Consider the following 13812-nt stretch of genomic DNA (forward strand, 5'->3'; position numbering starts at 1 on the left):
GAGGTAGGGAGAGGCTGGGTAGGTAACTTGCTCAGGGTCTTAGGTTAGCTTGCAGAGCTGTTATTGAATCCAGGCAGCTTTCTTGAGAGCTAGACCCTTAATTACTCTGTTTTGAAGATTTGCATGAAGTGTATTCACTCCAGTGTTATTCATTGTGGTGACAAAGGGGAGATGCCTCATCTTTCTAATGGCAGGGGAATTAATACATTGTGAGATATCCATGAAATGGATATTGAATAGCCATTAGAACTCATGTTCTTGAAAGATATTTAAAGGCATGGAAAATACCCAGGACAAATTTTTGAATACAAATGTATGTTATGAAACCATAATTTGATTATGTTTTTAAAAATTAACCAAGTATAAAAATGTGTGCGTGTGTGTTATTTATACATGGATATAGATATCTTTGGCAGGGGGCTGGTGAGATTTTAGGTATTTAGATTTTTATTCTTCATGCTTTTGATCATTGTTCTAATATTCACATTGGACTTTTATTTCTCCTATATAATTTAAAATATTGATTAAAAAACGTTGCTTCATGCGTGTCCTGGTGCTGAATGATGCTTGAATCTCTGAGCAGACATGAGAACTGCTCTCTGTAAAAAGTGGACACTAGGTGGCGCTCGTGGAATCGGACCTTCCCGTGGAAAGCCACCGCAGAAGGCACCCGAGGGACCACACAAGGCATTGGTGTTTCCATGCACTTCCACTTGAGCGCTAACTGTAACTCCATGGCTTAGACGTATTTTTAATTGACCTTTTACACAAAGCAGTAAGCACAGATTCAGAAGCTGATACTGAGGGAGTTTCGAGTGGCAGAACCGATCATCTGTCAAGCTGAGTTGATCTTTCCCCCACGTTATACTGGGGGTGAGACTGCTCCCAGCCAGTAAGGTCTTCTTCGTGCATGGGTGCTTCATGCTTCTGCTGCAATTTCTGACTTAATGTATTCTTACTCTTTCAGAAACTCGTTTCCAGATCGACCCTAAGACGACAGGGAAAGGAGAGCAGCAAAGAAGGAAATGGGATTGGGGTTAATTCTTCCAACCGACTTGGTATCGACAACTTTGAGTTCATCCGAGTGTTGGGGAAGGGGAGTTTTGGGAAGGTGAGTCTTGGCTTTAACTGTTTGGGTTGAAGTAAGTGTGCTCTGTGTATGGGGGGTGTGTGTGTGTGTGCACGCATGCGCACATACTCACATTTCTCATGTGCCATTCTTTCTTCCTGTTATGTGCACACACCCTAAGACCCCCAAGAGGACTTCCTCATGCTCCCTCCTTTTGCTTTGCCATAGGTGATGCTTGCAAGAATAAAAGAAACAGGAGACCTCTATGCTGTGAAGGTGCTAAAGAAGGACGTGATTCTGCAGGATGATGATGTGGAATGCACCATGACCGAGAAAAGGATCCTGTCTCTGGCCCGCAATCACCCCTTCCTCACTCAGTTGTTCTGCTGCTTTCAGACCCCTGTAAGTATGAATCACATTCACTGCACCAACAGCCTCTGTTCTTAAAGAGCTGAGACAGTGAGATACTGGAGATTTCATAAAGTTGAGTATCAGAAATTTTGGGGGATGGGCTCCCAAGGCAGGGTCATATGGAGGTATTGGTGACTTCTGCCAACCTCTGGAGGAAAAATGGAAGCTTATGAATTCACCCCTTCCCCTTGTGCTGTCCTGGGGAAGGAGCACCATGAGGGTTGTGTGTCCCAGGATTGAAAAGGTCATCATACATAAATCTTCTGTAGGTGAAGTGAAGGTGAATGAAAGTTACAGAAGTCTAAGAACAGAGAAAATGCCATGGGCTGATTGTCTTGATGAATTTGGCTGTGACTCTGCTCCTAAATGCTGGGCTGGTTCTGACCTGGGCACAGGAGTTTAGAAGAGGGGTCTGAGAGGACCCAGAGAGGTACCTTGATTTGGAACATCCCAGGGCATTGCTTCTGGCCTTAGCAATGACCCTTTGCCTGAAACATGGACTGGTCTTAAGAATTGAATCTGTCTGCCCTGTAATGGTGTGCGTTTAGGAATGCTTCTGGCTGCAGTTAATGGAACACTTGACCAGCGGTGGATTAAACAATAAATAGAAAGGATGAGTTTGGTTCATTAGTATAAACTTTTTACTTGTTGTTTCACATCATGAGAAGTCTGGTGGTAACAGTGCTACGGTTGGATTTGTTGCTCAGTGACATTGGACATGTCTTTCCCTTGGGGTTCCAAGGTATTTGCTGCAGCCCTAGATGCCACACCTTGGCATGATAGCATCCAAAGCAGAAAGCATAAGGGCAGGGGCTGAAGGGCTTCATGGCCAGTCCCCTTTTCTTAGGGAGGGAAGATCTTTCCTAGACTTGGGTCAACTGCCCTGTATGTCTGTTCTCACATTGCTGCAAAGAACTACCTGAGACGGGGTAATTTATGAAGAAAAAATGTTTAATTGACTCACAGTTCCACAGGCTGTACAGGAGGCATGGCTGGGGAGGCCCCAAGAAACTTACAGTCATAGCGGAAGGGTGAAGGAGAAGCAAGCAGGGTTTCACGTGACAGCAGGAGAGAGAGGGAGCGAAGGGGGAAATGCTACACGCTTTCAAACAGCCAGATCTCATGAAACCTCACTATCAGGAGAAGAGCAAGGGGGGAAATCTGCCTCATGATCCAGTCACCTCCCACCAGGCCCTTCCCCAACATTAGAGATTCCAATTCAACATGAGATTTGGGTGGGGACACACAGCCAAACCATATCGTGCCCTTAGCAAGGGAGGCTGGAAGAGCAAATATCAGGCCAAGATAAGCTGGCAGACCATGATTGGTTCACACCAACCTTGATTCAGCCCCTGGAGCAGGGCATTCTGCTTCTATTTAGAATCGGGCTCAAAATTGGGCTTTTGGTATCAATGAAGAGGGAAAATGGCCCTGGAGAAGGCACCAAGAGGAAGGGTCTGCCACAGATGTGTCAGAATCTTGCTGTCAAAAGGCATTCTGGGAGAGTGAATTCTGGGCATGTTCCTGGCCTGTGCCACCATCAAGGAAGTAGGGGATTCCACGAGAGCGGGATAGGGGCATCTGCGGTCAGGGAGGCTGGCAATACACCTCTAGGGAAGGTAAAGCCGTGCTGGGACCAAACGAGTGAATTAGAATTAGTTAGGCAGAGAATGAAGGTGAATATGTCATACAGGGTCAACAGCACACCATGGGTCTGCTGGTGAGACGGAGCATCAGGTGTGAAGGAGGCTCAGCACACACAGCATATCGAGGTTGAACAGGGGCCTTGAGAACTGAGGCAGCCGAGGTGGGCCAGGGCCAGGCCATGAAGAGCCTTGCAGGCTGCGTTAAGGGGTTTGGGTTTAGTGCTGAGAGCAATGGAAAGTCATGGAAGAAGTGGAAGCAGAGGAATGACGTATCAGGTTGTATGTTTTAATTATGAAAATCTAATTTCTTGCAATAGGTAGTATAAGTATCCTCCAAATATATCCTTTCTCCGAAAGAAACAATTATTGCTCGTTTTATTTATAGCCTTTGAGAGAATTTTCTGTACATAAAAGCATATATATACAGCACATATATGCATACATGTTTATCTTTAAAAAACACAAATAATAGTATACTTTGCCCATGATTCTGTATTTTTAAAATTTAATTAATCTATTTTTTGAGACAGGGTCTCACTTTGTCACCAGGCTGGAGTGCAGTGACGGTTATGACTCACTGCAGCCTCAAGCTCCCAGGCTAGAGCAATCCTCCCGCCTCAGGCCCCTGAGAAACTGGGACTTACAGGCACATGCCAGCACACCTGGCTAATTTTTGTTATTTTTTGTAGAGATGGGATTTTGCCATGTTTCCCAGGCTGGTCTCAAACTCCTGGGCTAAAGCAATCCACCCACCTCAGTCTCTCAAAGTTCTGGGATTACAGGCGTGAGCCACTGTACCTGGCCACTTTATTTTTTTTTAAGACATAATATTAATAGTATATGTTGGAAATTGTTTTGTATTTCTATATACCAAGCTGCCTCATTTTTAATGGCTGCCTAGTACTCCATTTTAGACCATGACATAATTAATTTAACTTTTCCTCCTCTGTTGCTATGTATTGTGTTCCTAGTCTTTTATTTCAGTCATTGTTGCAGTGAGTCCCCTTGTACTTTTGTCTTTGTGTGCTTGTGCTGGTGTTTCTGTATGACACATTATTAGTAGTAGTATTGCTTGGTCAAAGGGTATATGCATATCACATTTTGATTGAGTTCAATTGCCCCTCTCCCCCATTGTGGTTAAAGATAGTGAACATTTTATTGTTCATGTACCACACATTGTTCTAAGTGCTTTATGTCTGTTATTTAATCCTTACAGTAACCCTCTGAAATAAGTTCTGTTATTATTACCCCATTTCACAAAGGAGAAAACTTAGGTACAAAGAAGCTTAGTTCCTAAGTGGCAGAGAGCATTTGAAGCCAGGTGGTCTGACGGCAGAGTCCAGGCAGGCTCTTCCTATTTGCTGGGCTGTGTCTCTAAATTCACACTCCCAAAGCTTGAGTGAAAAGGCGCATTTCCCCGCCTTCCCATCATGGCATGCTATCTGTCATTTGGATCATCTCAGAGTTAGAAAAATGGTATATTTGAAGTTCCAACTTGCATTCCTCTAACTGTGAGTGAAGCTGGGCGTTTTCATACATTTCAGAGTCACTAGTATTCAAATCTGTGTTGGGAGGGCCACATGCAGCCTGGAGAATGGGTGGAACAGAGAAGTCTGGCAGCTTGGTGACAGGACGCACTGAAGGAGATACATGGCTTGGACTCCCACGCCACCCCAGCGTTATCAAGAGAAAAAAAACTGGGGAGGCAGCTAATGGCTTCATGGGCCTCGGCTCCCCTGCGCTCCTCTCCCTTCTCCTCTGCTCCTCATCGGTCCTCAGTGGCTCTTGATGGCCCTGGAGCCCATGCTGCTCCTGCCCCCATCCTCTGCTTTCCCTCTGCTGGATTGGTCCTTGGTTCCCCTGGAGCTCCAGTTCTCCCTGCCCCACACTGCTCCCTGGAGTAGCCTTGAAACGACTTCCTTTGCTGGGCACTATGCCAATGTAAAGCCCCTCCCCTGCCCTCACCCCCTCGTTGGGCTCTTTTCTTGGAATAGAGGAGTGGAGTTACAGCTCGAGGCTTGAGAGGGATAGCTGGTAGCTGATACTGGTTGCCCGCCAGGGTTTCAAGCGCCAGCCTCCTGAACACCACCATGAACACCATGAGTCAAGCCGCAGAGCCAGGTGACCTCTCAGATCTTCTTCCTAGGGCCCGAGCCAAAGATCACATGGTTTCCTATGACATGAGGTTAGGTCATCTTCACCAGGTGGTAACCTTTGAGTCAAGCAGTCAACTGATATTTAGTGAGCTTACCTGGTCTTGCAGCAGCAATGGTTCCAAGTTACTACATCTGAAGCAAATAAAGAAGTATCTCATACCTAACAGGGGAATTTGATCTGTAAAAGGAAATTCTGGTGATTATAAGCAAAGATCTCATCAACAGATCATGTTATGGTAGAGTAAAATGAGGAATTAACCTGGAACAGATTGGGAACCCAATCAATATAGCATATACAATCAAAATGTTCCAGGAAAATGTATAAATTATACAATATACCAAAATTTTAGCGGCCACATGAGATTCCCAGTGTTTAGTGGGTGAAGCCTTTACTAGCATTGAAGTCTATTTTTCCTAGTGGAAGTTTTATGTTTGACCACAAGGTGGCAGTCATTACCGCAAAGTTACTTTTATTTCCCCACCAGAGAAACCAAAGGCATATGGAACTGCCGTTGCGGTTTAAGATGTGTGTATTGTAGTAGATGTCTCCAAAGCAAAGGATAAAGGGAATGTACCCCTGCTTTAGGCTAAATGATAAAGAAGTAGTGGGAACCCACTTCAAAGAAGCAAGTGAGGCTGGGCGCAGGCAGCACTTTGGGAGGCTGAGGTGGGGCAATCACTTGAGCCTAGGTGTTTGAGACCAGCCTGGCCAACGTGGTGAAACCCCGTCCACTAAAAATACAAAAATTAGCTTGGTGTGGTGGTGCATGCCTGCAATTCCACCTACTCCAGAGGCTGAGACAGGAGGATCGCTGGAACCCGGGAGGCAGAGGTTGCAGTGAGCCAAGATCGTGCCATTGCACTCCAACCTGAGTGACAGAGCACGACTTTTTCTCAAAAAAGAAAAGAAAAGAAAGCAGCAAAGGAGATTTTCTAATGCTGAGATAGAGGTATACAATTTTAGTTTTGCTGTCGTTGTTGCCTTCTTTGAGGTTTGCAAGGTATCGGACTCCACAGTACACATAGCATTTGCTCGCTGTGCATTCTTCTGTCAGAAGTCCTTATTTACTGTTGTAAAACTATCCCCATTTACTGTTGGAAAACTAACTATAAAGAGCAGAAAGTGTTACTTGCTATGAGAAATTACAGCAGAAAGATGCTTACTTTTTAGCTGCCCAGTGTTGCAGGCCCTGGCTTATCAAGTAAGATGCTAATCAGTGTGTAATGCTGAACTGTGACAGTCTCCCCTGGAGAATTTAGGAGTGAGAGGAGGTGTTGGAGCCACTCTACGTGCAAAGCATTTCATTGTGAGGGCCTTTGTAAAAACAGCACTCCCCTCATGCAGCCCTGTGGAATCAGTCTCTCTGAAGCCCAGAGCAGGGCAGTAACTAGCCGAGGATCCCTTAGATTGTAAGTGGCAGAGACAAAGTTCAAGTTTAGGTCAGGCTGACTCTGACTCCATATGTTGTCTTATTCCGCATTTAGTTGGTTGATTCAGCCTCGGCTTAAGCACCTCCTATCTGTCTTGGCTCCCCTCCAACCTGACAACATGGAAATGGCATTGCCCTTGGGAACAGAAAACCTGAACTGTGTTTTAGCTTTGTTTTCCACCATCTAAATGGCTTGAGTCTGTCCTAAAATTCCTTTGACCCTTAAAGTTCTCATCATTAAAATGAAAACAGGATCGCTGTGAGGGTCAAATGAGAGAATGCAGAATATTTTGTACAGTGCGAAGTGCTGTTAAAAAGTGAGTCAGTTCAACTGTGGTGATGACCCCCTCCATCCTCACACCAAAGGAAAAAGGTCCCAGGGCTTCCCAGTGGCCAGCCTAGACACCCACGTGGAGGGGACAGCAAACATTGAGAAGGTAAGTATTTTATAGGTCCTTTTGTTCTTGGCAAAAAGGAAATAGTAAGCAAATTTCAAATATTTGATAATTTATCAAGGTTGCTACAAAGGTTTATGAACCCATAGATTATTTCCCCTTTTTTTATAATCATATACACTGCTTACAAGTATATAAATGGGCATCCTTATCTGTTTCTGATAGCACTGCAAATCCTAATAGTTCGTGACTAATTTGATAACCTGTACTAAAACTCACAAAATGTATACTCTTGGATCTGTTTTTCTGATAATCTAGACTACAAAAATAATATAAAGAATAAAATGTTATTCATAAAGATGTTTAATTTTCAGTGCTTTATTTATATATATTTTTTGGTCAACATCTCTCTCATCCTCCAGCCTCTGGTAACCACTATTCTATTCTGTTTCTACGAGTTTGGCTTTTTTTGATTCCACATATCAGTGAGATTAAGCAGCATTTGTCTTTCTGTGACTGGCTTATTTCAAATAATACAATGTCCTCCAGGTTGATCCATGTTGCAAATGACAGGATGTCTTTCTTTTTAAAAGCTGAACAGTATTCTATTGTGTATATATTCCGTTGTTTCTTTGTCCATTCATCCATTGGTGAACACTTAGGTTGATTCCATATCTTGGCTATTGTGAATAATGCTGCAGTGAACATGAGAGTGCAGGCATCTCTTCGACATGCTGATTTCATTTTCTTTGGATGTATATCCAGTATTGGAATTGCTGGAGCATATGGTAGTTCTATTTTAATTTTTTGAGGAGCCTCCATACCGTTTTCCAAATGAGTATACTAATTTACATTCCCACCAACAGTGTACAAGGGTTCCCTTTTCTCCACATCCTCTTCAACACCTGTTATTTTTCATCTTTTCAATAATAGCTGTTCTGACAGGTATGACATAATATCTCATTGTGGTTTTAATCTGCATATCCCCAATGATTAGTGATATTGAGCATTTTTTCTATACCTGTTGGCCATTTGTGTGTGTGTGGTTTTTTTTTTTTTTACTTTTCATTTATTTTTATTTTACTTTAAGTTCTGGGATACATGTGCTGAACGTGCAGGTTTGTTACATAGGTGTACATGTGCCATGGTGGTCTGCTGCACCTATCAACTGGTCCTCCAGGTTTTAAGCCCCGAATGCATTAGGTATTTGTCCTAATGCTCTCCTTGCCCTTGCCCTCCCACCCAACAGGCTCTGGCATGTGATGTTCCCCTCCCTGTGTTCTCATTGTTCAGCTTATGAGTGAGAACATGTGGTGTTTGATTTTCTGTTCCTGTGTTAGTTTGCTGAGAATGATGGTTTCCAGCTTCATCCATGTCCCTGCAAAGGACATGAACTCATTCTTTTTTTATGGCTGCATAGTATTCCATGGTGTATATGTGCTACATTTTCTTTATCCAGTCTATCATTGATGGGCATTTGTGTTGGTTCCAAGTCTTTGGAATTGTAAATAGTGCTGCAGTAAACATACATGTGCATGTGTCTTTATAACAGCATGATTTATTAATCCTTTGGGTATATACCCAGTAATGGGATTGCTGGGTCAAGTGGTATTTCTGGTTCTAGATCCTTGAGGAGTCGCCACATGGTTTTCCACAATGGTTGAACTAATTTACATTCCCACCACCTGTTGGCCATTTGTATGTCTTCTTTTGAGAAATGTCTATTCAGGCCCATTAACCATTTTAAAATTGGGTTGTTTCTTACTATTAAGTTGTTTGAGTTTCCTCTGTATTTGGATATTAACTCCTTATCCAGATATGTGTTTTACAAATATTTTCTCCCGTTCTACAGGTTGTCTCTTCACTCTGTTGATTGCAGAAACTTTGCAGAAGCTTTTTAGTTTGATATAATTCCATTTGTCTATTTTTGCTTTTGTTGCCTGTGCTTTTAAGGTCATATTTTAAAAAGTCATTGCCTATGCCTATGTCACAGATTTCTTCCCCTAAGTCATCATTTGGTAATTTTACAGTTTTAGGTCTTACATTTAAGTCTTTAGTCCATTTTTCAGTGATTTTTTTTATGTGATGTGAGATGAGGGTCTGTTTTTATTCTTCTGCATGTAGATATCCAGTTTTTTCAACACCATTTATTGAAGGGACAGTCCTTTCTTTGTTGTGTGTCCTTGGGATCTTTGTTGATAATTAATTGATTGTAAAGGTGTGGATTTATTTCTGAGCTCTGTATTCTGTCCCATTGGTCTATATATCTGTTTTTATGCCAGTACCATAATGTTTTGATTACTGTAGCTTTGTAGTAGATTTTGAAATCAGGTAGTATAATGCCTCCAGCTTTGTTCTTTTTGGTCAAGATTGCTTTGGTGTTGTGCATTATTTATAATAGGAAAATATTAGAAACAACTTCAACATTTAGCAATGGGGGTACACTTCAATAATATACTATTTGATGAGAATTTTCAGCCAGTGAAGAGATAATTTTATGTTACGTAGTTAAATTGTCAGGTACCGTCATAAGCACCTAACATGTATTGTTTATTGCACGTGATTCCTATAACAGCCTTATAAGATAGGTACAATTATTATCCTCATTATGTCAAAAGGAAAAGTGAGATACTGAGCAGTTAAGTCATTTGCCTAAAATCTATCACAGAAAATGGTAAAAATAGGAGATTAGAATCCAGGAAATAATACAGAGGTTATGATGATGAACAGTCTGTATCCATGTCAGGTTCTGCCCAAGATAGTGAATTGGCAGACCCGTTCCCCTCCCCAGCCTCAAAAAAGACTGCCAGGAAATTATGCCAGTAAGCTATCAGGGACTGGATTAAGGTAGTGGAATTATGAAGGATTTTTTTCCTATTTACCAAATTTGGTAATAGGATTACATTTCTTCAACAATGGGGGTAGGAGGAATAAACCATTATTAAGTCAGGGACCAGACCCCTGATCTCTCAGGACCTGGGATACGGCCTAGTACATGCTGCCTCCCTGACTCATTTATGGCGAAATTCACATCACACTCCTTTTATCTGAATCAGTGAGGGTTGTGTCAGCAGCTGAGTCCCTGGCATGGATGTGCTGGAATCCAGGCCTCCCATCCCCCATCCCCGGCTCCCAGGGGCCTCCCCTTCGGTTCTCCTCCTGGAGAGAGAGGAACAAAGACTAGGGGGTGGGGGATGGAGGGGGGCCATCACAGGAAGGGGGAGCAGCAAAGTAAATATTGGCCTGAGGCTTCAGGCTTTGTTTGGAGACCCAGTTTATGGAAGCAAAGGTTTCCATTTGGAAAACAGAAGACACTTTGTGGCCAGTGCCCGAAACAGCCTCTCACTAGCAGGCCCTGGGACTGGGTGAGAGGGCTGAGCCAAGTACTCCTCATTGTTTTGGGAATGCCTTAAGATTGTGTTTAGGATCCACCGCTTTCAGGTGGGCCACAGGACGCTCCGATGCCGGTTGCTTTTGCCTCCTCCCGCTCCTCTGCCTGCTGGGGCATCTTTACGATGTCAGCCTGCAAGGATGGAGTTCCTGGCAGGACCATAGCTTTCCATAAGAAACCACTTCTCAAATGGCCAACAAAGTTGAAATCCTGGTTTTTGAAGGTCAGAATATCTTGGAATCTTGTGAAATAAATGCCATCGCTGCATACATGCTGGCGCAAAATGATCTCAAGTGTGCTCAGTGTACCTGCAGCTTGAGTGCAAAGGAACATTCTTTTCTTTGTATTACTTTCTCCATTGTTGTTGTATTAAATATTAGCGAAGAAGTGGGAGAGGCAGAGAGCAGCCAGGCAGCAAGGTAGTCATGTGGCCCTGGAATTAATCTTTCAGAATTTTCCCAGGCAGGGAACTGCACTGTGACCTTCAGCACAAGAGCAATGAGTTCTAATTCTGGCTTAGCTGGCCCATTTGTCTTTAAGAAGGTCCCCTGCCTTTTATTTTGAGATAAGCCTCTCCACCTAAATGTGTGTTCCTTACTTCTGGACCTGTTGGCCAACGTACCTTTAGGGAGTGCCCCTCCAGCTGGCTTCAACATGTGGGGTCGTAGCGGGCCTGCAGCCTGCCCTGTCCAGCTCTGATGCTTCCCAGCACCTCCAGCTCCCCTTTCCCTTCCTGCGGCCTCACTGAGCATTTGGCTGAGCCCCTGCCAGCCGCTGGACGTGGGGAGGAGAAGGCATGCTCAGACCCTACAGTGGCATTACTGCTTGTTCTCTGTGTTGCTGTGACACCCAGCGCAAGGGGAAGAGGCCCTGTGGCAGAGGGTTAGACAAGGAGAAAGGGAAGTATAGCCGAAAGGCTGGGAGACTTTCCCCTTCACAGGCATGGGAATTCTGAAGAAGCCTCTGTTCATGCCTTGGGGTAGTTGGTTGATTCCTGGGGACTGAGTGGTGCCCACTTTGCAGGAGGGGATGAGCGAAGAAGGAAAGGGCAGTTAATGAGACCCTAGCATATGTCCTAGGTGCTCATATTCATTACCGATGTCTATGAAACTAAACTGCACATTGGCATTCCGTAAATATCCGTTGAACAAAATATCTCATTTAATACCCAAAGCATCCAGGGAAGAGTATCATCCTCATTTTAAAGGCCTAGAAACTGAGATCCAGAGAAATTAAACAACTTGCCCCAGATCACACAGTAAGCCAGAGTCAGTGCATGGATTCCTGACCTGACTGTCCTGCTAAATAATATACAAGCCATTTCCATTATATCACAAATAGAAGTTTTGAGTCTCTAATATGTACAACTGAGAATACTGTCATTAGACAGGAATAGAGGCAGTTTTCCACAATAGGTGGTTTTTGGCCTTTTGGGAAATACCTAAGGATATTTCCTCTGATCTGTTTGGAACCAGGTTTCCCCCTTTCCCTGAGCAGTGGCTGCTACAAATACAATCTGGTTTGCTGCGGGTCATCTGTTGCAGTTTGCCTTTGGCTCGGATCAAAATAGAAAATGAGCCAGAACATGGTGCTTCCTGTCTCTGCATGTTCCTACCTTATTCATAGTGTTCCATCTTTTTTTTAGGTTATTAATTGTGGATTTATTTCCATAGTCAGACAAGATCTGACTTTGGGGCCAACATATGTTGGACCCGCCTCCTTCTCTGCTGAAGATTCTCTGAAGACAAAATGTGCATAGACATTCTCCAGGATCTGGATTTTTGGGGGATTATTTGGGACCTTTGCTTCTGTCCTCTCCAGCTACCAGGCTTTCTGACCTTCTGTAGCTAAATAGGGCCACAAAAATGAATAGGAACAAGAGAACCTGAAGTTCAAGCTGTGTCTTTGGCTCTGTCTCTTTGGACGCGACTGCCAAGATATTTGGTGTGACAAAAGGATTTGAAATAGTCGGCCTGTTTTTTCAGTTTGAGGTTGTTCTGTTGTAACTGGTCTTGTTTTTGGTAGCCGTCATTAACACTGACAACCTAGAGACTGAGTAGACCGCCACCTCCGTGTCTGCTAAGATAGTATAATTTAAATCTTTGATGTAACCAGAACACAACCCAGGTCACACTTTGCCCCTGTGTCTCATGATGACTGAAAGCGTTTGGGGTGATGATTGCTTGGTTATGGTTTTCCTGGACCCAACTTGGAACCCTTAAAGCCTGCCAAGTTATAGATACTCTGGCTTCAGTAGGGCCCTGTATTGAAACACCGAGTGCCAGGACTGCTCAAAAGGTGAAAATGAGATGGGTGTTCTGCCAGCTGGTTTAGTGAAAAATCAGTCAATCCAGGATCCCACTGACCGAATGCTAGGCAAAAGAAACAGTTCTTTTATTTGTTTTCATTTCTTGCAGAGTTGGAGGTCTTGCTATGTTGCCCACACTGGTCTTGAACTCCTGACCTCAAGCAGTCCTACTGCCTTGGCCTCCCAAAGTGTTGGGATTACAGGCATGAGCCACCATGCCTGGCTAGAAACAGTTTTTTAAAAACTCATTCTAGTTAGGAAGAGAAGACCAATACACATGAAAGAAAAGTGTACAGTAGATAGCATGTAGTAAATATAGTCCTTATGCTACAAAAGGAAAGGTAGTTGAAAATGGAACATTGGGTTCTAGGGGAAACTCTTAAGTATGTGCCAGTCTATGCTCAGAAGTACAACCTGATTGGCTGTGAGACTAAAGCCAACTGATAGCTTTAAGCAGCCCCTCGGGTGTGGGCTGCAGATGGTTCCCTAGGAAGCTGGGTTGACTCCTGCTGTGACCAGCTGGGACTGCCAGGTAGGACCTGAAGCGGCTGCCAAGGGGCTGCCACCCCACCCTGAAGATAAAATCATGCAGTCTAAAAACCTGACTGCTTTGGATCAAAATCATACCCTGTAATATGTTCTAGTTTTTAAATAACTTGGGTTTTCCTTAATTACTTAATCTCTGCTGAGAACCCAGCTGCATCCATCTCTTCTAGGTCCGGAATTATCCACAGCATCTCATGAGCAGAAACAGCCATGTCAACATAAAGTTAGCAGACTCATCGTGTAGAGAGTTGTGCACTGGCAGGTTAGGGGGGAAGGTGTTCATTCATTCAGCAGATATGCACTGAGTGCTTGCAAGGTGTAGGGCTCGCCTTCAAGCCTTGAGGACGCAGCAGTGAGCAAAACAGAAAAGAGTCCCTGCCCTCATGAAACTGACATTCTTTGGGAAGCTTATAAGCCTGAAGCTCATGAACAGATTGTTCATCTTGTAGTCTCAGCTGGT

At 43.8% G+C, this 13812-nt stretch overlaps 1 protein-coding gene across 3 annotated transcripts in view; it reads left to right on the forward strand.

Moving 5' to 3' along the window:
• The window catches only part of PRKCH (protein kinase C eta), a 334858-nt gene that overhangs the window by 134084 nt on the left and 186962 nt on the right, over positions 1-13812 (forward strand). For all 3 annotated transcript variants that reach the window (XM_004055266.5, XM_055361793.2, XM_063697880.1), the window contains exons 8-9: positions 968-1111; positions 1298-1471. In XM_004055266.5, coding sequence (XP_004055314.1) covers positions 968-1111; positions 1298-1471 — 318 coding nt within the window. The remainder of the gene's footprint in view (positions 1-967; positions 1112-1297; positions 1472-13812) is intronic.

The sequence above is a fragment of the Gorilla gorilla genome, chromosome 15, assembly GCF_029281585.2.
Source record: "Gorilla gorilla gorilla isolate KB3781 chromosome 15, NHGRI_mGorGor1-v2.1_pri, whole genome shotgun sequence".
Taxonomy (NCBI): Eukaryota; Metazoa; Chordata; class Mammalia; order Primates; family Hominidae; genus Gorilla; species Gorilla gorilla.